At 54.1% G+C, this 22,213-nt stretch overlaps 1 protein-coding gene and 1 long non-coding RNA gene across 5 annotated transcripts; one reads left to right on the top strand and one right to left on the bottom strand.

Moving 5' to 3' along the window:
• Nucleotides 1-2,441: 2,441 nt before the first annotated feature.
• Nucleotides 2,442-15,193, top strand: Pgf (placental growth factor). Of its 4 annotated transcripts, none has more exons than XM_047540644.1 (8): nucleotides 2,442-2,600; nucleotides 2,739-2,881; nucleotides 4,047-4,086; nucleotides 8,376-8,572; nucleotides 8,801-8,877; nucleotides 10,850-10,879; nucleotides 10,985-11,047; nucleotides 14,354-15,193. In XM_047540644.1, exons 2-8 carry the CDS (start codon nucleotides 2,807-2,809, stop codon nucleotides 14,379-14,381), a joined length of 510 nt encoding a protein of 169 aa, XP_047396600.1. In that variant the 5' UTR covers nucleotides 2,442-2,600; nucleotides 2,739-2,806; the 3' UTR covers nucleotides 14,382-15,193. The 4 variants fall into 4 exon arrangements, with proteins under 4 accessions (XP_047396600.1, XP_047396598.1, XP_047396601.1 ...); XM_047540642.1 differs by having other exon boundaries at nucleotides 4,044-4,086; XM_047540645.1 differs by lacking the exon at nucleotides 10,985-11,047 and having other exon boundaries at nucleotides 4,044-4,086.
• Nucleotides 15,194-20,151: 4,958 nt separating this feature from the next.
• Nucleotides 20,152-20,791, bottom strand: LOC124975758 (uncharacterized). Its single transcript, XR_007106921.1, has 2 exons — nucleotides 20,667-20,791; nucleotides 20,152-20,465 (listed from the first exon to the last, which is right to left on the bottom strand). It is a non-coding gene; the product is annotated as an uncharacterized LOC124975758 (long non-coding RNA).
• Nucleotides 20,792-22,213: the final 1,422 nt, after the last annotated feature.

The following is a 22,213-nucleotide window of genomic DNA, read 5'->3' as shown; positions in this document are numbered from 1 at the left end:
CTAGATGGAGGGATTCAGCTTAGAAGTGAATATCCTGACTTGAGGTTATATAGCTGCTCAGCAGTGGGGCCACAATACAGGGGAGTACAGCTCCTGGTACATGCACCCTGGACTGCAAGTGAGCAAGAATAAACTACTCAGGCCATGAATCTTCTTGGCTTTTTCTGCCACCTTGCCTACCCTACCTAATTCATCTCAAAACCCAAAAGCTTGGCTTACTGTCTTTTTTTTTTTTTCCTTCTTCTTCTTCTCTTTTGTGGTACTGGGGGTGGAACCAGGGCCTTGTACATGCTGGGCAAGTGCTCTACCATTCAGTCCCAGCCCCAGCCCAGAAGCTGGGTTCAGAATGGTGTGACCTGTGGTCTAGTGTCAAGAGACTGAGGTGCACTTGTGGATTCACAGACATTTCCTAAAGTAATGAGGTCACACAGGAGTGAAGAAGGCGTGCTTCGGGATCCCCAGCCATCTGTACCATTCACACAAAAGTAAATGTTGAGGGAACAGTGGTACCACCACTGGTACCCCCAGCACCTGGGCAGGGCCTAGAGCACAGTAAGACTAAAGTAATGTATCAAATGATTAAATACATGTACATAAATGCACCCACTTCTAGATAAGCACAGTGACGGACAAATATGTTCAACACATAAGTGCTCAAAATATTCAGTAGAGACTATCATACGTGATACAGGTACTTAAATACGCACATTGGTGCATAATACACTACACACACATGCCCACACACATGAATCCAAATCCAAAAGACATGAACACATGCGCACACATACACAGATGTTATGAGCAAACGCATGATTCGGATAGCCACAACACACAGCTTCTCATCTTCATGCACATGCACAGTGGCTCTCCACGATGACCCTGAGGCTGGGAAGAAATCTGTCCACTTTAAGAGCCCTAGCATGTTAGAGCTCGTCAGAATGCTTTTTGCAGCCCCCGCTTAGCTGGCAGGTGACTGGCCCCTGGCTCCTGGACTTCCAGGCTTAGGGCTGACTGGGCAGGAAGGCAGCGTCTCTGGCAGTCCCTCGTGGGTGGGCAGGCAAGCAGCAGACCAGAGGTCACTGGGGTGAGACCCAGGACTGCCCTGGCCTCCCTGCTTCTGGCTGGAATGTGAGCTGTATGGGCCACCTCCCAGGCCCTCTCCTCCCCCACAGGCCCCCACCAGACCCAGGCCCAGACAATTTGTGACTTCAAATCTTGGCAGGTTCTTGTAGTTAGGAAGCTGGGCACAGAGGGCTGTGACGGTGGTAGTGGTAAAGAACCACTAAGGAGCAAGAAGGGATACACACAAATGCCACTGACACACATGGTCACACAGAAGCCTGTCCAGGTATTCACACACAGAGGACACACCGGGCATACAGACTCACAATCCCACAGAAATACATGTTCAGGCACATTTCCCAACATCCCTGGAGACACTGCACACACACACACACACACACACACACGCACACACACACACACACAATCACACACGCATGGAGATGCCCACAGACCCAGCCCACACGGAGTGTCATAGGACGTTCAGTAGGCACACCCCTGGACGTGTATCTTCACAGTCACACACAAATGCCTGTGCATGCGCCCGCGCACACACAGACTGGGCACTACGTCCCCGCCCCCGGCTGCACTGGAGCATTTCCTCAGCTTGGGACCAGGAGGTGCCAGGTTAGACCACTTCGCCCCTGCTGGGCTGGCCTGGCAGGGAGGGCCTACGCAGGCTCTTCCCCAGGAAGAAGCAGGGCTGGACCCCCAGCCAGGTGCCCTGAGGTGCTTCCTGTGGGCCGTCCACAGCTGGGCTGAGGGTGATAGAAAGGGTGGAGAGACGGTTCTGGAGTCACGTAGCTTGGGTTTTGTCTCTGCTAGTTCTCCGGAAACAGAGGCGCGCGCACACGCGCGCGCACACACACACACTTTTCAAGAGTGCACGTGTACGTTCAACTTTGGCAGGTGGGGCACACTCACAACCTCGGTTTCTTCATCTATAAAATGGGGTTACTAATCCTTTCACCCCCGAGGGTTGTGGGGATGACGTGAGATGGCCACGCAAGGCCAGACCAAGTTGCTGTCTTCCTAGGGATCCAGCGCTGCCGTCCCCGGAGACGCAAAGTCCCGAGCCTCGATGGCAGACTTTGGGCGCCGCACCTGGAGGCGCCGCCACAGGTGGCCGGCCCCGGAAGGCCGGGCGGGGTCGTGTGCGCGCTGGGTGGGCTGGCCTGGGGCGGGCCGGGGCCTTGGGGTCTGTGCCGCGAGCGCTCCGTCCACCAGCCGCAGGTTCTGCTCCGCTCCGCGCCGCCGCCGCCCCGCGGGTCCCGCTCTGCGCTGGGCCGCTGCCGGGGCCTCCGCGCGGGAGGCGCGGTGGGCGGGGTGACCTGGAGCCCCGCCCCGATGCACAGCCTTGAAACCGCGTCGCCGACACGCTTTGGTCCCAGAAGAGAGCTGCTGTCTGAGCAGGAAACTGCATCTTCAGACTTCTGCCCAGCCACGAGACGACTTGTGGTCGCACCGGGCCCCCGAGGACCCTCCTAAGGACTTGCCTGCCCCACGCCGCCTCGACCCACCAGGCAGCTCCTCACCAGGTACCGCAGCCACACACAGCCTTACTGCTGGCTCCTGACTCCCCGGGCTTCCAAAGGATGCTCGGGCCACCAACGGGGACCTCCGGGCAGCAGTGAGGGGGACATTCAACCCCTCACTCAACTCTTCTCCTGTGCCAGGAAATCCCCCAGGGGGACGAGCATGGTGATTTTTCCTTGGAGCCCCCTGGCTCAGGACTTCTGAGAAGATGCTAGCCCTGAGGCTGTTCACTTGCTTCCTGCAGCTCCTGGCTGGGCTGGCGCTGCCTGCTGTGCACCCCCAGGTAAGAACATCCCCCATCCCCGGCCTGACTCCCCTGGTCTTCCCCTCCCAGCTCTGGAAGCAAGGGGCTCTGAAATCACAGAATTGCTCCATGGAGCAGCACCTCCTAGGATGTCCACACATGTCCCAGGGGCCAGGCTGGACCAGTGTCCTCTGGGAAGAGATCTCAGGCTGGGCTGTCCCCAGCTCCAGGGGGCTGTCTTGGTGGGGGCAGGGAAGCCACAGGGAGAAGGGAGGTTTCCTGTCTGGCCCCTGGAGCCCTAGTGGCTTTGCTAAAAGCATCTGTCCACTAATCCCAGGCAGTTCCCTGGCCTTGTGGTCAGAGTTGAGGCCCCCGTGACCAACCAAGCGCCCCCAGGACCTCTGACCTGGCCTGGTGGGGAGGAAGCTGGCTGAAGAGGCTGTTGGTGGGGAGGATAGGCCCTGCCCCCACCAGGGCTCAGGGGTGAGCTGGGGATGAGACAAGGGGTCCCGCTATGCCCTCTCCTCTGGGTGGGTGGCTGGAGGTCCTGAGTGCAGGGCCTGGGGAAGTGAGCAGGGCCCTTTTCCCAGGAGCTGGGTGAGTCTGGCTGGGAGCCAGCTTGGGCAGTGAAATCCTGACAAAGCCAATGAACTCCCTTCCCACTGCACTGCCCTGCTGCTCTGGGAGTCCCCAGCCACAGCCCAGGAGTTGGTGGGCTGGACAGTCCCCTGCTGAGCAGCCCAGCCACCAGCCTGCCTGCTGCAGGGCTGGCCAGAGGTGTAACATTACCGGCAGCACCAGCTCATGGCGCCGCCGGCTCCAGCCCCTCAGCTCCCACCAGCTGATCACCTCCCCTGGGCTCTGGCACCCAGCCAAGGAGGGCTGTACAGGGCCCAGCAGGGTTGGCCTGGGGGCTGGGTAGAAGGGAGACCCCACAGGATTGTAAGATCTTTAGGACCCAGGAGGCCTCCACCCCCCACCCTTTTCCTAATGAGGAAACTGAGGCCAGAGAGAGGTGGGACTTACCCAGGGTCCAATTGGTTTTTAGTCTGATGTAGAAAGAGGCAGCTCTGAGACAGGGCAGAGTGTGTGCAGAGGGTGCGGACGAGCTCCGGGACTCTCCCCTCCTGCCATCACATGTGGCCCCAGAACGCAGATCCCCAAGGTGACCTCCGTCATCTCTGCACCTTTCTGTCCACAGCAGCGGGCCCTGTCTGCTGAGACCAGCTCATCAGAGGTGGAAGGTAAGCAGCCAGACTGGGGTCCACATGCTCAACCCCCTCTCCTTTCCTCCCAAGCCCAAGCAGAGGATGGGATGGGATTGGCATGCAGGGTGGGGTACAAGCTGGAAATAAGTTGGGGAGAGTCTACAAGCTACTGCTGAAGTAGTCGACAGGATCTGAGCACTCTACCCGCTGTGACCCAGCAGCATAGAGAGGTGTAGTAACTCTGGGCCAGAGTCACCCCACACTCAGGCTGGCTAGGAGCCTCTTCCCAGCTTGCGGTGAGGATGCAGATGGGGTCTTGGAGGGCAGGGTAGGCAGTGAGTGCCAGGGGCCAGACTGGGGTTCTGGGAGCTGGATGCAGTAGGCAGGCAAGCAAGAGGATGGGGTGGGGTAAAAGGCCTCCCCAGCAGCCCAGCCCTGGGGGAGCGGCGGGGATCTGACCAGGCCTTTCCATTGATTACAAACAGACAGAACATGAGTCGCGCCCTCCCTGGCCCCAACACTCCCCGCCCCGAGTTGCATCAAGAGGGAATCTTCAAAGGGCAAGGAGACATTTGCCAGAGAGACATACATGCAGAAGGCAGGAGGAGGCCCATGCCAGGCCCCTGCCTCGCTCCTCCCTTCCTGCTTCTCCAAGACGTGCAGAGTGGCCACACACCACTGCTGAGGCTTCCCACCATGCTGTGGGAGAGGGGCGTGTAGAGACGTGCACGCCACACACTAGTGTGATAGCCGTCTGTGGGCTGTGACACCCTCTGCTGGCTTGCCCGCCCAGCTACCTGCCGCCCGCCCAGCAGCCACTCTCAGGCCATACCCTGATGACTGAGACCCAGACCCGTTGGCCACTGAACATGTGGTAGAGTTAGCTGTCCTTAATGTCACTGACACCCCTTGCTATGCCCTCTGTAACTGGCACAATATTATACTCTCTGGGATTTGGGGAGGGACTCAACCCCAACCCCCACCTCTATGCCATGTCCATTTTGATACTTTAGTGCAGTCCAGGCAACAGCTACCAAACATGCCTGAGCCTCAGTTTCCTCATCTGCAAAATGGGAGCATTAGACTACATGATACTGAAGGTTCTTTCTTTTTCTAAGACTGTAGGATTCTCTGACTCATGGAGGATACACAAGGATATATGTATATCTCCCAGGATGCTGGGTGAGGAGGTTTGAAAGTATAGATTCATTAGGTTAGCTCAGTCATCATCCTAATCAATCAGGCAGCTTGTATTGTGGCTGAGGAAGCACAGTGAGCTTTGGACTCCAGTTTTCAAAATCTGAAAATGACATCACCTCCTGCTAACAACGGAGCAAGAGATATAGCATGGTCTGTCCTTGGCCATTGATTTTTCCCATCACTCTTCATGGTCATAGTGTTGGGCATTTATTGTCATTCTGTCTGACCACTGGGCTGTGAACTAGGAAAATATCCACATTGTCCATACTTTACAAATGTAGAACTGGGGTTCAGAGAGGTCCTTGGGATTGCCTAAGCCTCAGGCAGTTGTAATGTATCTGGCAGAACCGGCATGCTGAGCACCAGGCCTCCCAACTGCTGGGTGGCTGAGCAGGCACAATCAGGGTGTCCCTTGTTGCAGGCTGGCTGTGTGCCCCAGTAGTGAGGAGGACACCTGCTGGGCTCCGGCTGGTGGCCAGCAGCTCTGCCCAGCCCAGCTGCCCCTCCCCCGAGGCCTCTCCAGAAGCTCGCTTTCAGTATTAAACATGTCCCTTCTTGGGTGTCCTCTATTCTCCATAAAATAGAAAGCTAGCAACAGATGCGGACGCACCCACAGGGCTGGAGAGAGCTGAAGCCCAGGAGCGGGTCCAGGAGTAGCCCTTGGGGGACACCAGCCCTGGCCAGGTGCCTGGTGGGACCAGAGCCTCCCGTTCCTCTCACCCCAGCCCATGCTGTTCCTCCTGCACACCCAGGCAGGGGCCTTCAGAGGTGAACTGCCCTCTTGCATGGTGGCTTCCAGGTAAACCAGGCCCTGTCCTCCTGCTTTCTCTGCCCTTCCAACACAGTCTCGCTACCTGGGCCAGAAAGTGGCAGATTTCAGGATCTCGGAGCTTGGGAGCCCGGGTGCTGTGGATGCCGAGTTCCAAGATGGGTATGAGGACGAGGACAGGAAATTCCTTCCTTTCAGTCTGGGCCGAGCGGGCTTCGCTCAACCTGGCCATGGCCTCAAGAGCCCAGCTGGGTGGGAATTTGTTAGTGCGATGGGAGGGGGCTGGGGTGCTCCCTTCTCTGCTGTCGCCCCGCTCCCTAATGGCTGGTCCCAGAGCAGGAAGCGGAGCCTTCTGCTGTGTTGGGCGGCTGGCTATCCCTCTGCTCTTATTTATGTTACCCCGGCAGAGATTAAATGTTCGGAGTCGTGTAGTGCTCACGAAGGTTTTAGACTAAACACACAGCTCATGGAGCCGGCGATAGGAAGGTGCTCTCTGACCCTGTGCTGCAGAGGCAGGCTCCCCCTGAGCTGCAGGGCCGCCTACAGGGAGAGAGGACTTGTTTCCCTCTTGGGCCCAGGGGGCGTGTACAGTGGCCTGAAGAGGGGGTGTCGGGGAGCCTCGGGATCCCCTCCAGCCCCTGGTCCAGCCCAAGTGCCCCCCAGGCAGAGCAGGGGAAGATGGGGCAGCAGACACGCCAGTGAGCGGGTTTGCTGCGTTGGTGGTAGCCACGACAACTCCACCTGGCCATACTGGCTCTTGGGTATTTTCCACCAGCTCACAGCCTTTCTCAAGGGCCTCCGCTATGACTGGAGTTTATTTTTCTTCTGAGATTCATATCCTCATAGACTCAGTGGAATGGACTTTGACCCCATTTGTCTCCTGGGAAAAGCCATAAAGGAAGTGAGGGGCTGCTGGGAGAGGCCACTGCTGCAAGCCAAGGCGGCAGGGTTCCCAGGTGACCCAGCTCCCCTGTCCTCCTCCAGCAGCTGAGGATGACCGTCAGATGTGGAGCAGGATGACCGGGCCCAGGGAGGTTTCTCTGCCCGCATTCTCAAGGCTAGGCCGGGCTGGGTGCATGAAGTGAATCACAGCCTGTCAGAGCGAAGGAGGCCTTAGCAACCACCTCTTCCCAACCTTCTTTTTCCCCCAGCTGAGGAAATTGATATACCCAGAAAGGTTAGGTGACCTCCCCAAGGTTGCATCGTCAGTATAGAGCCAGGACTAGAAACTGGATGTCCTGGCTCTGTCCATTCCCAGGGAACCTCTATTTGGGTCCTGACCCCAGACCTTCCCTTAAAGGAGCAGTGTCTTTAGAAGGATTCCAGATCAGTCCCCCAAAGATCCCAGTCGCCACAACCAGGACAGTTCAGGACTCAGGGATGTGCCTGATAATCCTCAATGAACTGTCATCTAATCAGTCAGGAGTCACTTAGCTTGTGTGTAGTGCCTCTGCCTCACTCCTGTCTTCCCAGAGCTTCAATTTGGCTATAAAGGAGATAAGAGCCACCAATGATAAAGGAGAGGGGGAGAAGCCCCAGGCCAGGCTGTGCTCTGGGGAGGAGTCTAGAGAATCACTGGAAGGCAGGGAGGAGGGAAGCAGGGGCTGGGCTTTACTTGGATAGAAGTGACGGGGTGGGACTGGAGTGTAGCTCAGCAGTAGAGGACTTGCCTAGCATGCCTGAAGCCAGGGGTTCTATCCCCAGCACCACAAAGTAAAAAGAGAGGGGAGAGAGAGAGAGAAAGAAAAGGAACATCACCCTCCTCCTGCACTACCCAGCTACAGAAGTCCAGACCTGGGGAAGGACATCATGTGCCCTGGCTCAGTGTGCTGACTGCTGGCTCAGAGTGGAAAGCAGGCTGGGCCCCATTGCTCCATGTGGCCTTGGATGCAGAGGAGCTGGCACTGTGTGGGGCAGGACATGAAGGAGCCTTGGTAGGCTCTCTGGCAGAGGACTAAGGGGAAGGCCAACCCTCCCTGTGTGACTCCAGAATGGTTTTCAGCAAGCTCCCCGAGATGGAGAAAGTACCAAGTTGGGCTTGAGAAGGAGTAGAGGACTTGGCGAGCTGCCAGGCACGGTTCTCAGAGCTCCAGGGAACCAAGACACACATGGGCACCTGAGCAGAGAATAGAGCTGAGAGCTCAGGACCTTGAGCGATTTATACCCGAGCAGAGATAAGGGTCCTGCAGGCATCCCAAAGGGATCCCGTCAGAAGCTCAGAAGAACAGAGGTGACCTGACAGATGGGGCTGAGGGTTGAGGGCCTCCTGGAGGAGGACACAGTGGGCTGTTCTGGCGTCAGGCCTGGGCTTCAAGGAGCCACCCTGCTGGCCTGACCCACCCTCCTGCCTTTGTAGTGATACCCTTCCATGAGGTGTGGGGCCGCAGCTACTGCCGGGCCCTGGAGAAGCTGGTGGACATTGTGACCGAGTACCCTAGTGAGATGGAGTACATACTGAGCCCATCCTGCGTCTCCCTGAAGCGCTGCACAGGCTGCTGTGGTGACGAGGACCTGCACTGTCTGCCGGTGGAGACAACCAATGTCACCATGCAGGTAGGGGCTCTCTTCATGTGGCCGCCCACTCCATGGTTCAGCCCCTCTCCAGAAACATGCCCGCAAGAAAAGATGTGGAGAGAAAAGGTCACAGGCCAAGGCCCCGGGACTGAAGCCTGACGTCCGGGCCAGAGGCCCTCGCTGGCCTCTCCAGCACAGGGTGCTCCTTCCTGAGCCCCTGTCCCAGCTCTGAGCCCTCACCAGGCATTGGCCTTTTTCTTCCTGCAGATCCTGAAGATCCCCCCTGAGGGTCCACCGTCCTATGTGGAGTTAAAATTCTCTCAGCACGTGCGCTGCGAGTGCAGGTAGGTCCCAGGGTGGGCCTCAGGGACAGTTGGTGGCCTCAGCACAGAGGTGGAGCTGCCAGGCCCTGCGGCAGGTGGCACTTGCTGCCCCGCTTATGGGCCCAGGGCAGCTGCCTTTCATTCTCTAACCCCACCAGCCAGTTTGGCCTGGGGAGCTGATCGCAGCAGCTGGAGTACAGCTGCTGAGATGCCACAGGGGAAGGGGAAGCCTGGGTCCCTCCCAGATTTGCAGGGGCTTTAGCGCACGTTGCTCCCCTCCTCCGAGATGGGAGGCAGCTGCCACAGACCCCTGGAGGCAAAGGCATCCCAAGCCTGCACTTGGTCCTCGGCCAGGTTGCATGCCCGCAGGAAGGAGCTGGTAGGAGGAAAGGGGCGCGAGAAAGGAGGCGCTGTGGTTTCTCTAAAGTCGAAGCCCCCTGCCACCTCGCCCTTGCCCAACCCAGCCAGCACCAGCCTTGCTGCCTGAGTCCCAAGCACTGGGAACATGTGTCACCAGGACCAGCAGGCCTGGTACTGACATCCAGGTCCAGAAAGAGTGAGACAGGCTGAGATGCTGCTCTTAGTGCCACTAGGACAGAGGGTGAGGCACCAGACTGGCCAGGCCCAGAGCCCCAGTGTCAGGTGGGAAGAGGGGGCAGACAAGCTTTAATTGTGTACCTACTGTGCCCAGCCCCATATGAGGCATTTCAATGTGTTTTCTGATTTACTCATATATGTAAATTAAGTGCCTACTGTGTGCCAGGCACTGGCCTAGATACTTGGGATACAGTGACCAGCAAGGCAGACAAGGTCCCTGCTCTTGTGGCCACCCTGTCCCCCCTGTTAGATGAGGAAACCCAGGCAGATACAGCTAATGAATGTGGCAGGGTGGATTTGAACTCCAGCCTGTCCGATCTTAAGCCTCCCTTTTCCATGCTGCCTCTCTTGGGACTATTCTCCCATAGTCCCAGTACCACTTAGGCTTGGCCCTGCCTAGCGCCTGGGGCTCTGGCTGCCCCCTTGGAACCTGAGCCCAAGCTCCAGGCCCTCTTCACCATGCCAGCACTGGGGGCCCTGCCTCAACCTGTTTCTGCCCAGCCAGCTGTATAACAAAAGTTCAGTCATGAACTCTCCTGGGTACAATGCCGTATAGTGACCGTCACCTTCTACATTACCTTTGCCTTTGCAACCACTGTTCCAGGACGAGCGGATGAGGAGAGTGAGGTTCCCAGAGTGCCTCTGATCGCACTACGTGGAGCGGTGCAAGCAGGCATTCCCGAGGCAGGAGCAACCCAGGGCAGCACTCCCTCCCTGTTCGCAGCCCAGAACTGACTGTTACCACGCTGCCCCCTTTCCTCCACCCACCGTTCCCAAAGCAGACTGAGGCCCCATCCCCTTCCAACAGGCCTGGCAACAGGAACACCTTTCTTCTCACTTCTGGGCCAACAGCCACAGCCCTGGGAGGCAGAGCTGGGACATGCCTGGTGACCATGCAGCATGTGCTCACCTCCCTCCACCACCCTCACCCACTGCCCCTGCTGTTGCCAGGGAGGGGTGGGGGTTGGGCCCTGACAGGCAGCCTTAGCTGGCAGCAACCTTCGCCCCTGCCCATGATCTTGTCCATCATTTACCATCCTTGAGGAAATTCCCAGAATGCACCCTGGAAGGAAGGAGAGGAAGTGAACAGAGAAAGTGAAGAAACAGAGAATAGACTCGAAAGACCCCAGATTCAATGCCAAGAGGCTGACGCATGCAGATGAGGAGCCCCAATAGGGGGAATTTGTACCTCTTTGTTACCAGGGAGCCTAGGGTGGGAACCCAAGCCCAGAGGCCTCTGGCCATGGCTCCCTCACCAGCTCCATGCTTCCCCCTAGTGGCCACAGTGTCAAATGCAGAACCAACCCTAGGGAAGTCTGAGGGGAGATGGTGGGATGGAGGGGGCCCCCATTACTGCTCTCCTGATTCTCCCCTGCCCCTCTCCCTTTCTCCCTAGACCTCTGCGAGAGAAGATGAAGCCAGAAAGGTAAGTGGTAAGCGGCTGGGGCACAAGCTATTCTCCAACCTGCCAGCCCCTGTCCTAGCATGGGGGCCCCAGCCACTTTGTCCTGATGCTTTTGGCTTATTGCAGGAGGAGACTCAAGGGCAGGGGGAAGAGGAAGAAAGAGAAGCAGAGATCCACAGACTGCCATCAGTGAGTGTGTGGGAGCCCAGGGATGGCAAGGAGGCTGGGCCCAATGGGGGGCCCCTCCCTGCTGGCAGGGGCAGTGGTCCCCACCTGGGGAAAGGCAAGGCTCAGGGACTCTTGGGGGCCAGAATAAGGGCTGCACTTCCCCGAGGCCCAGGAAACATCAGGGAACTTCTGGTTCTTGCTCTGGCTTAGCCCGGAATCTCTGTGTGATCTTGAACAAATGATGTCACTTTTCTGAGCCTAGTTTTTCTCTGCATAAATTGATGGGGCAGGGGGTACGCAAGCCTTGGGTCATTTTACAAACTTATCCAGCACTTCCTATGTGCCAGACACATCAGCAAGCAGACAAGGGCTTATGGTTTACGTTCTAACAACACAAGAGTTAGCTAGGGTACTCCCTGCAGCCCTGGGGAGGTGCAGCCCCCACTGGCTTCCAGGTCTGTATTTCTGCCCTAGGGTCCCTTTGCTTCCTCTTCCCCTCTCCATGCCCCTTGCCTATCTTGGCTTCACATTAGGGACAACAGGCTGAAGTCCCAGTGTTGAGTGTGGCTGGGAGAGAAGGATTAGAGAAGGGAATACCTCAACTTGTGAGGTAAATAGTAAATAAACCATTTCACACGCAAAGTAAACCAGGGTTCTCCTTCAGGTCCTAGATCTCCTAGCCCCAAGACAGGACATCATTTCATGCTGCAGGAGTGGAGCTGAGCCAAGTGCTGGCCCCATGAGCCAGGTCCTTCAAGAGCAGAGATCTCTACCCCATTCTGTGAATCTAGGGATTTGGCCAGCGGCTTGGGAGGCTGAGGCAGGAGGATCCTGAGTTCAAAACCAGTCTCAACAAAAGTGAGGCGCTAAGCAATTTAGTGAGACCCTGTCTCTAAATAAAATACAAAATAGGGCTGGGGATGTGGCTCAGTGGTCAAATGCCCCCCAGTTCAATCCCCGGTACCTGCCCCCCCCAAAAATAAAAGGACAGGGATCTGGCAAAGCCAGATCCCACACATCCATGAGGGCAGAAACTGGCAGTGAAATCAATTGAGCTAGACAGTCCCAGGTACAAAGCGTCCCATCACGCCATTTCCCAGACTTCAGTTTTCAAACATTTCATTAGGGCATTTTCTGAAAGAATTTCCAAAGCTCATGTACTCTCTTGCTCTTTGTGGGTTGACCCTTTTTCATTGTGATTACAAACAGTTGCAAAGGAGGTAATTTCTGGCATACTATAAATGTTAGTGTTTTAGTGTAAATCTACCATAAGAGTGAGGAGTATAGAACTCACTCTTCAGATATATCCTATTGAAGATGCTGCCCTAAAACTCATGATCATCTAATTTTTAAAAATTGAACAGCAAAAAATATGTGCATAACCCCTCTTAATAATTACATTTTAACATTACTTCTATTTTCTTGGGACTTTGCATTTCTGTTTTTTGTTTTTCGTTTTTTGTTTTTCTTTGTTTGTTTTTGGTTGTTTTTTTTTTTTTTTTTTGGTACAGGGATTGAACCCAGTGGTGCTTAACCACTGAGCCACATCCCCAGTCCTTTTCAAAGTATTTTATTTAGAGACAGGATCTCACTGAGTTGCTAAGGGTCTCGCTAAGTTGCCGAGGCTGACTTTGAACTAGCCATCCTCCTGTCTCAGCCTCCCAAGCCTCCGGCTCATTTCGCCAATACCCAGCTCATTTCTGTTTCACTTCCCCCACAGAATTTCTGCCTAATATAACGTTACTTTTAATGCCCCAAAGTCTTTTATTGGGCTGGGGGTTTAGCTCAGTGCTGGAGAGCTTGCATAGTATATGTGAGGTACTGTGTCTGATCCCCACAGTGCAAAAAGAAGAAGAAAAAAATCATTTATCACCTTGTTATATTTGTCTGCCACAAAATGGTATGTGAGTTTCAATTATTTTTAATATCCTGTGAGCATGAAACCAAATTTTCTCCTGGAATAAATTATTAAAATAATTACTGCTAGTACCACTTGACCAAAACAGCACAAATACATCATATTTTAATAAATGTAAAACCTAAAAGTATGATCAATCTTACGGGGGATGCATCTCAGTGAGATGGATGTGGCTGCCTCTTTTCAATTAGTTAATGAACCTGTTGATGAATGTTACCTCCTGCCAGACCGAGACAGGATTCAGCATAAATTCCATTCTTGTTTATCACTCTGTAGACGAAAAGAAGGAACCAGACTCACATAAGTAAGTAAATGAGACTGGATGCCACTCAGTTACTGGAACTCCTTCCGAGTTATTTGCCAAAAACCTCAGGGTGATCTTCTAATGAAAATCACTTCTGATGCTACATCGGCCGACAGCTGGGTTAGGTTGCTCTTTGATTTTGTTCAAAGATTTAGAAATTGCCTAACTTGCTGGGTGCAGTGGCATCTGCCGGTAACTCCAGAGGCTCCGGAGGCTGGGGCAGGAGGATCGTGAGTTCAAAACCAGCCTCAGGAAGTTAGTGAGGCCCTAAGCAACTCAGTGAGACCCTGTCTCTAAATAAAATGCAAAAAAGGGCTGGAGGTGTGATGCAGGGGTTGGGTGCCCCTGGGTTCAATCCCCAGGACCAAACCAGAAATCTCCTGACTTGCCAAGGACTTGGTGACCCAGTCCTTTGAGATATTTCTGGTCTCAACACCTACACCAGAATCTCAAGTTGTCTTTTCATGTCCTCAGAATACCTCCACCTTGCTGTAAAGCACTTTAGAATGGGCCAGATGCATCCTGTCCTTTCTAAAGGGAGAAGGGTCACGAAGCAGACCTCAGTCACTTTCTCACACAACCAACCTTAAGGCCATTTACACACAAAGGCTGAAAATTGATTTCTTTAAAACCAGCATTTCTCAGGCTTCATGATCATCTCAAGGTACCTGTTCCCCTGTTTGAAGACTCCTGTCTTAGGGTAACTGGAGGCGTTATTACTTAAAGTCAGACTGAGTTCGAATGTGACTTTGTCGATCTTGGGCAAGTGTTTTAACCTCTCTGGGTCTCTCAGATGAACAACTGGGTTCCTTTAGCTCCTGGATCTCTTGGATGAGCAGCTGGGTTCCTTTTAGCTCCTTGCAGATGAGGGAACATCATCCCACAAGGGAGGCAGTTCCTTATACCTTCCTCCTGGGATGTTGTGACAGGCTTGCGTAAGGCTGGGCACCTGGGTGGCCCCCGCTGCTTGGTGGCCTGTGTGTAAGCAGGGTCCCAGGAGCACTGCACCCCCTCCGTGCACCCTGTCCAAGCTTCCCCTCCAGGTCCGCCCCCACCCTCTGCAGTGTGCTGATGCCCCCGCCTGTCTGTGTTTGGTCTCTGGCAGGTGCAGTGACGCTGTCCCTGGGACGTAACCACCCCGGAAGGAGAGAGACCCCGCCCCAGCTCGCGTATTTATTACCGTCACACTCCTGGTGACCTCCCTGCTGGTACCTGCCCTCTATTTATTAGCCAACTGCATCCCTGTTGAATGACTCCCTCCCTCCAGGACAAGGGGCAAGGAGGGACAGGACCCTCAGGAATTCAGTGCCTTAAACAGGACGTGAGAGAAAGAAAGAAGCCAGCCACAGACCTGTGGGAGCTTCGGCTTGGGAAGAAACAGGACTTGTGGCCTTGCGAGGGGCAGGCCAGGCCCAGAGGGGACCCAGAACCTGGTCCTGGGTCCAGTGTGCTCCGGGAGATCCTGGCCGAGGCAGGGGTCCGGGACATGCTCTGGCTGCCACAGCCCCAGCTGGGTGGGGAGGAGGAGGGGGAGGGAGGGGATCCAGATGCGGCCTCCTCTTCCGGCAGCAGCTCTCCACCCTGGAGACCAGGATGTGCAGGCCGTGGAACAGCACTTGCCTGGGGGCTTTTGCCACTCCTGTCCTCGAAGGTCACGCCCTCACACTTGGCCACCTGCTTATTTTGGAACATTGTTCTTTCCAGCCCAGGCACCACCACTCCGCCCCCTCCCAGGGACAGAGGCAGAGTGGGCCCCAGGCTGGACAGAGAGCAGGCTGGACAAGGAGGAGCCCAGCAAAATGGGGATGAGGTCAGCAGAGAGGGGCCTTGTGTCCTAGCCCAGCGACTGCGGAAAGTGGAGCAGATTCCCTGAGGGCCCTTGTGCCCCACCAGCTGCCCCGCAGGGCCGGCCGACTGCCAAGCCAGATTCTCTTGAATAAAGCATTCTAGAATGGAAACAGTCTGCCAGGGTTTGTGTCTGCTGGAGCAGTGGGCGAGAGGGAGGGAACACGCAGAGCACAAGGCCATCTTGGAGCCTCCGTGTCGCATCTTAGAAAACCGGCCCAGGTCGCAGCACAACCGGGAAGCTTTCTCTTTCCTCCTTTTGACAGTGGAGGAAGCAGAGGCCCAAGAAGGTGAAATGACTGATGGAGCCAGAGGACACTGAGCAGGGACTCAGAGGCCAGGGCCTTGTCTCCAACTCACCAAGTGATGCTGGTCTCCTGCCTTCCTTTTCCATCTCTAACACAAGGGCCTTAGCTAGGTGGCCCACTCATGTGGACACATTCTGACAAGGGCCCCAGGCTCCCATCTCAGTGTCCTGGATGGTCATGGGGACTTTTTCTATATTGGCCGTTCCAGGGCCGCCCTTGGGCTTGCTCAGGCCTACTCCCACAGCACCCTGAGTCCACACTTCCCCCTACAAGGAGCTCCCAGATGTAGTCTTACCTCAAAGTTGGGGAGAGACCTGGCTCTAGCCCCTCTGGACACCATAAAATTCAAGAGCGTGGTCCTTTTCTGCCCTAGAGCCATCCCACACCAGGCGCAGTGCCTGGCCCTCTAGACCCCGGTGAATGGAGCTCCCAGAGGACTCAGGCCTGGGGAGACACATCCTGACCTGACCCCAGGGCACTGAACCGCAGTAGCTCCACCTGCTCAGGCTGCTAGATGCAGGGATTTTTCTGCCAATTTCTTCTTCCTTTTACTTCCCAACTTCCTCCGCCTACCTCCTTAATACCCTGGCATGAAAAAATGTTCTGTTCTATTTTTGAGTCCAAACCACTTACATTGGACTCCCATGTGCTTCTGACCCTCCAGTTGTGTATGTCCTTCTAGGTCATTGTACTGGTCACCGGGGGTTCCCCATTCTCTCCTTCGCCTCACTTCCTCATTTGAGGCTGAAACCCACAGGACCTGCCTCAGACTGGAGGGAGGCCGTGAAGGGCCTGGCGGGGTGGAGCGACCCTTCTCAGGCAGCTGCCCTTGGCGGTCTGTTCACTGCGGCCTGGGCCCCTGGAGGACACTCTGGTCAGAATGTGCTCCTGGCTGGTGATCACAGGGAGGGTGTGGGTCAGCCCCAGGGGACACACTTAGCAGAAGAAAGGCACTTTCCTGCTTCTCTGTGCTTTCTCTGCAGCTGCTTTGGTTGCCTTTGACCAACTGAGGGCAGATCTCCAGCTCAGCCCCAGGACCCTGCCCCTGCCCCTGGGCATCTTCAAGATTCTCAGCTCCCTGGGATCACTCAGGCGGAGGGCAGCCTCCTGTAGAGTCCTAGACAGAAACCAGGGCAGCTCCTGGAGGTCAAGAGCAAAATCCCACATCCTTGGCCCAGAGTGGCAGGATCGGGTAGAAAAGGAACTGACGGGTCCTGAGATGGCAGTCCATTTCAGATCCTTTGGGTTCTAAAGGATCTTTTCATTTGCTTGTCACCCATTAGGGAGCCTCACCAGCTTGTAGTCACCCAGACACTAAGGAGCCAGTGTGGAATCAAATGCACAAGGACTAGTCCTCACAGTCACGTTCCAATGGAGGGACAGACCCGAGCATGCGTGAGGGGTATGGGTGGTGCTTTATATGCTTAAGTTGGTGAGTAGGCTCAGAGCTAAGGAAGAAAGGGCTTTCGAGTACCCCAAATTCTTTTTATTTATTTATTTATTTATTTTTGCAGTGCTGGGGACTGAACCCAGGACTTTGTGTGTGCTAAGTACGCACTCCGCCACTGAGCTACATCCCCAGCCCTAGGACCACACATTCTAAAACAAAGAAATGATTTGGAAAAAAAAAGAAAGAAAAAGGAAATGCTTTGGGACTGGACGCATTGCCTACGGGAGTTACTGAGATGGCTGAAGTGGTTCTGTTACGTGTAGTCATCACCCAGTTCTCCTTCCTCGGTCTCCACGAGCAGCAGACCAGCAAGGGGAAGGGAGAGAGGGGGACAAGGTCACTGGAGTCCTGGGCTGCAGCCCTTTTCCCTCCTCTCCCTGGGGCTGGGTTTGCCCATGTGCCATCCGAATGGGGAATCTGGGTTGTGCAGAATGGAAGAGGGACAGAGAGGGACAGCAGGAGTCTCCTGTGGGGCAGATGAACACAGCGGAAGGTGAATGTCTTTGAGCTGCTTGGCCCATGTTCTCCTGAGAAGGAGGCCCGGGGAGAAGGGACGTCACAGGTTCTAGGCTGTGGGGTTTGGATTGGGGTGGAGCTGAGTGGGGGTGTCAGACATGGAGGTGGAAGTGACCACCCACACCAGAGGACGGTGCAGCTGGGGACCTGCAGTGGGCCCACCGAGGGTTGGCCTCCCCATCATGCAGGTGTGTGCCCAGCCAAAGAAATGGCATAGCTGAGAAGGACTTCCCCCAATTCCTGCTTCCCTCTCCCCGCAAGTGTGTTAAAGAAGATAAAGGGACTAGGAAAAAGGGAAGGAGGGGTACAGGGGCAGAAAACACCCCTCATGAAACCCCTGTGCCAAATCCAGGCCCTGCCTGGGGTAGGGAAAGAGCCTTACGCTGGATGGAACAGGTGGGAGGAGCTGGATCTTCAATAAATTCAAGTGACAGAGACAGAAGTTCCGCCCAAAATGCTTTAAGGAACAGAAAAAGGAGAATCAACACAATTCACCTAGAAGCAATGATGGAATCAAAACAAAACAAAAACAAGTTTGTACCTTACTATCTGCTTAATAAACAAGTCACCCATGTGAAAAATGAGGTCACCAAAATGTGGTCGTGGCACATTAGAGATGGACTTGACACTCTAGTCCAGAGGTGATCTCTCTATTCCCTCTCTGCATCCAAGCTGCCCTATTCCCTTTGAAATGATTACGATCCTGACTTTCAAGAGCACTGGTACACCAGGCGCAGCGGCACATGCTTATAATTCCAATGATTTGGAAGGCTGAGAGAGGAGGATCACAAGTTTGAGGTCCTTAGTGAGACCCTGTCTCAAAATAAAAAGTAAAACAAAAGGGCTGGGGATGTAGCTCAATGGTAGTGTTCCTGGGTTAAATCCCCAGTACTGAGCGAGAGGGAGGTGGTGGAGGGGAGGAAGAGAGAGAAACACTGGCACTTCACCTTAGTCTCTTGAAACACAGCTATATATGCAATCAACCAGCTGACGTTGCCATGTTGGAAGGAAGCTCAAGCTGACCATATGGAGATGGGGAGAGAAAGAAAAATGCTCAGTCATTATGGCCATCTCAGTTGAGACTCGACACCTCACAGAGCAAAGCCGAGAGGTTCCCAGTGAGCTCTGATGGATTTCCTAAACCACAGAATCATGGGATACTATAGAAAATTGCTTTGAGGCAGATTGATATGCAACATAGATAACCAGAACAGAAATGCAGGGAAGGTGAAGAGATGGCATTCAGGGGAAGGTACTCCATCTCCCTGTGGAGATGACATTTTGGGCATGACGTCACCGTCATGTGATGATCAGGATAAAAGCACTCCAAAAAGAGGGCACTGTTGCTGTAAAGGCCCAGAAGGGATCTCAGTGTGGCTGGCACATGATGGGTGAGTTTGGAAGGGATATGAGCTGCCGTGAGTTTGCTGTGAAACCAATGAAGTTCTCAAGCAGGAGGATAAAGTGACATTAAGTACATTTGTGGAGAGAGTACTGGGGATTTAAACCAGGGCATTCAACCACTAAGTCACACCCCCAGGCCTTTTTTGAATTTATTTTTTGATAGACTCTCTCTCTCAGTTGCTTAGGGACTCACTAAGTTGCTGAGGCTGGTCTCAAACTTGGCAATCCACCTGCCTCAGCCTCCTGAGTCTCTTGGATTACAGTTGTACACCACTGCACCTAGTGACGCTAGGTACGTTTTTGAAGTATCACTCAAGACTGGAGGTACAAATATCACTTAGAAGGCTGTGACAAATCCAGGCAACCAATTACAGTGGATTGTTCTAGGAAGAAGGACCAGGACAGAGAAAAGTAAGGAATTCAGTGCACAGACTGGTTACACTGACCATTCATTCATTCAGGAGCATATTTTGAGTCTATTAGGACTAGGAATTTTGTAGTAGATTCATGTGTGAGGGGGAAAAATAGATTAAAATCCAAAAAGGCTTCCAGGCTTCCCTACCAACTAAAGGTAATTCCATTCTGCAAGAAATAAAGAAACAGGTCATAACTGAGAGGTTTTTGATTGACCTAAGGACTAGGAGGTAGGCCAGTGGGGAGAGGGAAATAATCGAAAGACTGGAACTAGACAAGGAGTCAGGGGTTTTACTGTGGATCCTGTGATAAGATAATGTGGGGAGAGCCAGGTGCGGTGGCGCATGCCTATCAGCCCTACACTCGGGAGCCTGAGGCAGGAGGATTGAAAGTTCAAAGCCAGCCTCAGCAAGTTAGCGAGACTCTAAATACTTTATCAAGACCTATCTCAAAATAAAAAAAATAAAAAGGGCAGGGGATCTGGCTCGGTGGTTAAGCACCCCTGGGTTTAATTACTGGTACCATAAAAAAATAAAAATAAAAATAAAAGATAATATGAGGAGTAAAAGAAGAGCTTTTGGAGAGCAACTATGCCTCTCTAAGGCTGACGGCCCTGATTTTCTTTGAAAGATGCCCACTCCATAAGTCATTTGGGGGCCCAGGTTATAGCTCAGTGGGAAAGTGCTTGTGCTTACCTCACTTGTGAAAGGCCCTGGGCTCAATCCCCAGCACCAAAAAAAAAAAAAAAAAAAAAAAAAAAAAATCAGATTGTAAGAGAAGGGAAGAGAAGTGGGTGGCATCTGAGCTGTGTCTGAAGAATACGAAGTCACCTTGGAGATGCCAGGGGAAGCCCAGTTCCAGATGGAGGTAACCCATTCACACTCAGAGGTGGGAACTCCTGCGACTGACAGGGGTCTCAGGGGTTCCGTTGGACTGGTGCCAGGGAGTTTGGGCTTTGCTAAGTAGTGGAAGGCACGGGTTTTTTCTTTATTTAAAAGAGAAGCACGACATGGTCTTGGAATTCAGGGCTGAAAGAAAATTTACACATTTTCACCTCCTCATTTTACAAGTGAAGAAGCTGAGGCCCAGGTTGTCCAACACTAGAAGCGAGCCAGAATTTTAGCGTGTGTCCATAAGAACTGAGCTGGAACTGAATCCAGCTCCACCTCTGAGGGCCAGACCATCTGTGAGGTGGGTCCGGGTGGGTCAGCAGAAAAGGCCCCTCCACACACTCTGGTGGGAAATCAAGACTCCAGACTGGGCGGCGACAGGACAGAGCCCTAGTGTGGAAAGATGGCTGTCTGTCAGCAGCGAGCCCAGCAGCTGTTTTCCTAGAGAAGCCTGACCCTTCCCTTTCCTGAGGGAAGCCCGAGCACTCCCCTCCCCCGACATTGGCTGTGACTGAGGCAGATGAGGCCCCACCTCAGGGGCTCTAGGCCAGAAAGATGGTGTGTTTCTAGTCCCCCTGGAAAGCTCCTTACCCAGGCAGGCAGAGCGGAGGTCGAGGCCCCCTCACAGAGCTGGGTGGTGGGGACAGGGTGCTGCCTCCATACTGACTTCCTCTTGCTGCTCCGGAGAATCACTCACGCTGCCAGGTCACTCCAAGCTGTCCCCGGTTGGACTCAGTGCACCCCCCATGTTCCCCCTTCCTCTCTCCTCTAAGGCCCAGCCCCCACCCCCAGCCTGGGCCACCCAAGTTACCACATCGACACCATGGTAACAGGAGCCTCAGCGCTCACAGGCCACCCAGCCCACAGTGACAGTGTTGGTGTTTATAGACGGGGATGCCTGGCGGCCCCAGCAGGGGTGTGCGGTTCAGCCCGGAGTGGTGAAACAGTCCTTTCCCCAAGGCTGTGGAGCCTTCTCACTTGCCAGACAGGCTGGGAGGAAGTTCTGAGAGGGTGAGAAATCCGCCAGAGGAATTCCCGCCCCAGCGTCCTGGAGGGGCAGGGACTGACCGCTGGCTGCCGGCCAGGTGCACACACACAGAAGCCCAGGGCTGAGGGAGGGAGGCCCGGCAGGCTCAGGTCCACATGTGGTTCACATGCGGTCACGGTGCATCAGTTCTGGGCCTGTAGGGTCATGGAGATCATGATGCAGGAGAGGTCATGATGCACTGCGGGGTCCAGCAGGTGAACCTGGAGCCACTCACCTACCCGACTCCCTGGCCCCTGGCCCCAGAGCAGCTGGAAATACAACTTCTCACCAGGAAGTTGAGGAGTGGGCAGGCCTCTGGTCATGTCCAGATCCAAATCCTGGAGGCTCTGGATGCCCACAGAATCCTTTCTTAGAGACTAGCCCTGACCAGTCCCAATGAACTCCAGCAGCAAGGGCTGCACATGGCCAATTGAGGAGCTTACATTTTTATGTGTATGTAGATTTATCTGCCACCCACCTCCCTTTCCCCTGAGAATAAAACATTCCCATCCTCTTAGGAAAGACTAATTGTTATGTAGCTATGATAACAAGTAACTCTTAGTACCTGTCATAAAACTGGTTTATATGGCCACTTGGTTAAGTAACCAGGCTCCCAAAACCACACAATCACTCACAGCCTCATGCTTCTGAAAACAACCAGCTGGCAAGAGCCTAATCCAGTGACTGTGCTCCCAGCGCCAAAGATCAAGCAACAAAAGTTGACCCATCCCTGAACTCCACACTTCCCCCAAGCCTCTACAGTAGTCCCCCTTATCTGCAGTCTTGTTTACCAAGTTTTCAGTTACTTGTAGTCATACACACAGTAAATACTAAATGGAAAACTCCAGAGATAATAATTCCTAAGTTTTAAATTGCATGCTGATCTGAGTAAAGTGATGAAATTTGCACCATTCAGCTCTGTCCCACCCAAGATGTGAATGATCCCTTTCAGTGTATCCACACTGTATATGCTACCCACCCGTTAGTTACTTAGTAGCTATTCAGCTACTTGGTTGCCAGATCCACTGCAGTGGTATCACAGGGCTGGTACATAGGGTTGGGTACTATCCAGTTTCAGGGGTCCACTAGGGGTGTTGGAAGCTATTCCCTA

The sequence above is a fragment of the Sciurus carolinensis genome, chromosome 2, assembly GCF_902686445.1.
Source record: "Sciurus carolinensis chromosome 2, mSciCar1.2, whole genome shotgun sequence".
Classification (NCBI taxonomy): Eukaryota; Metazoa; Chordata; class Mammalia; order Rodentia; family Sciuridae; genus Sciurus; species Sciurus carolinensis.
The sequence above is the reverse complement of the archived record's forward strand: the minus strand, read 5'-3'. Positions and strand labels throughout refer to the sequence as shown.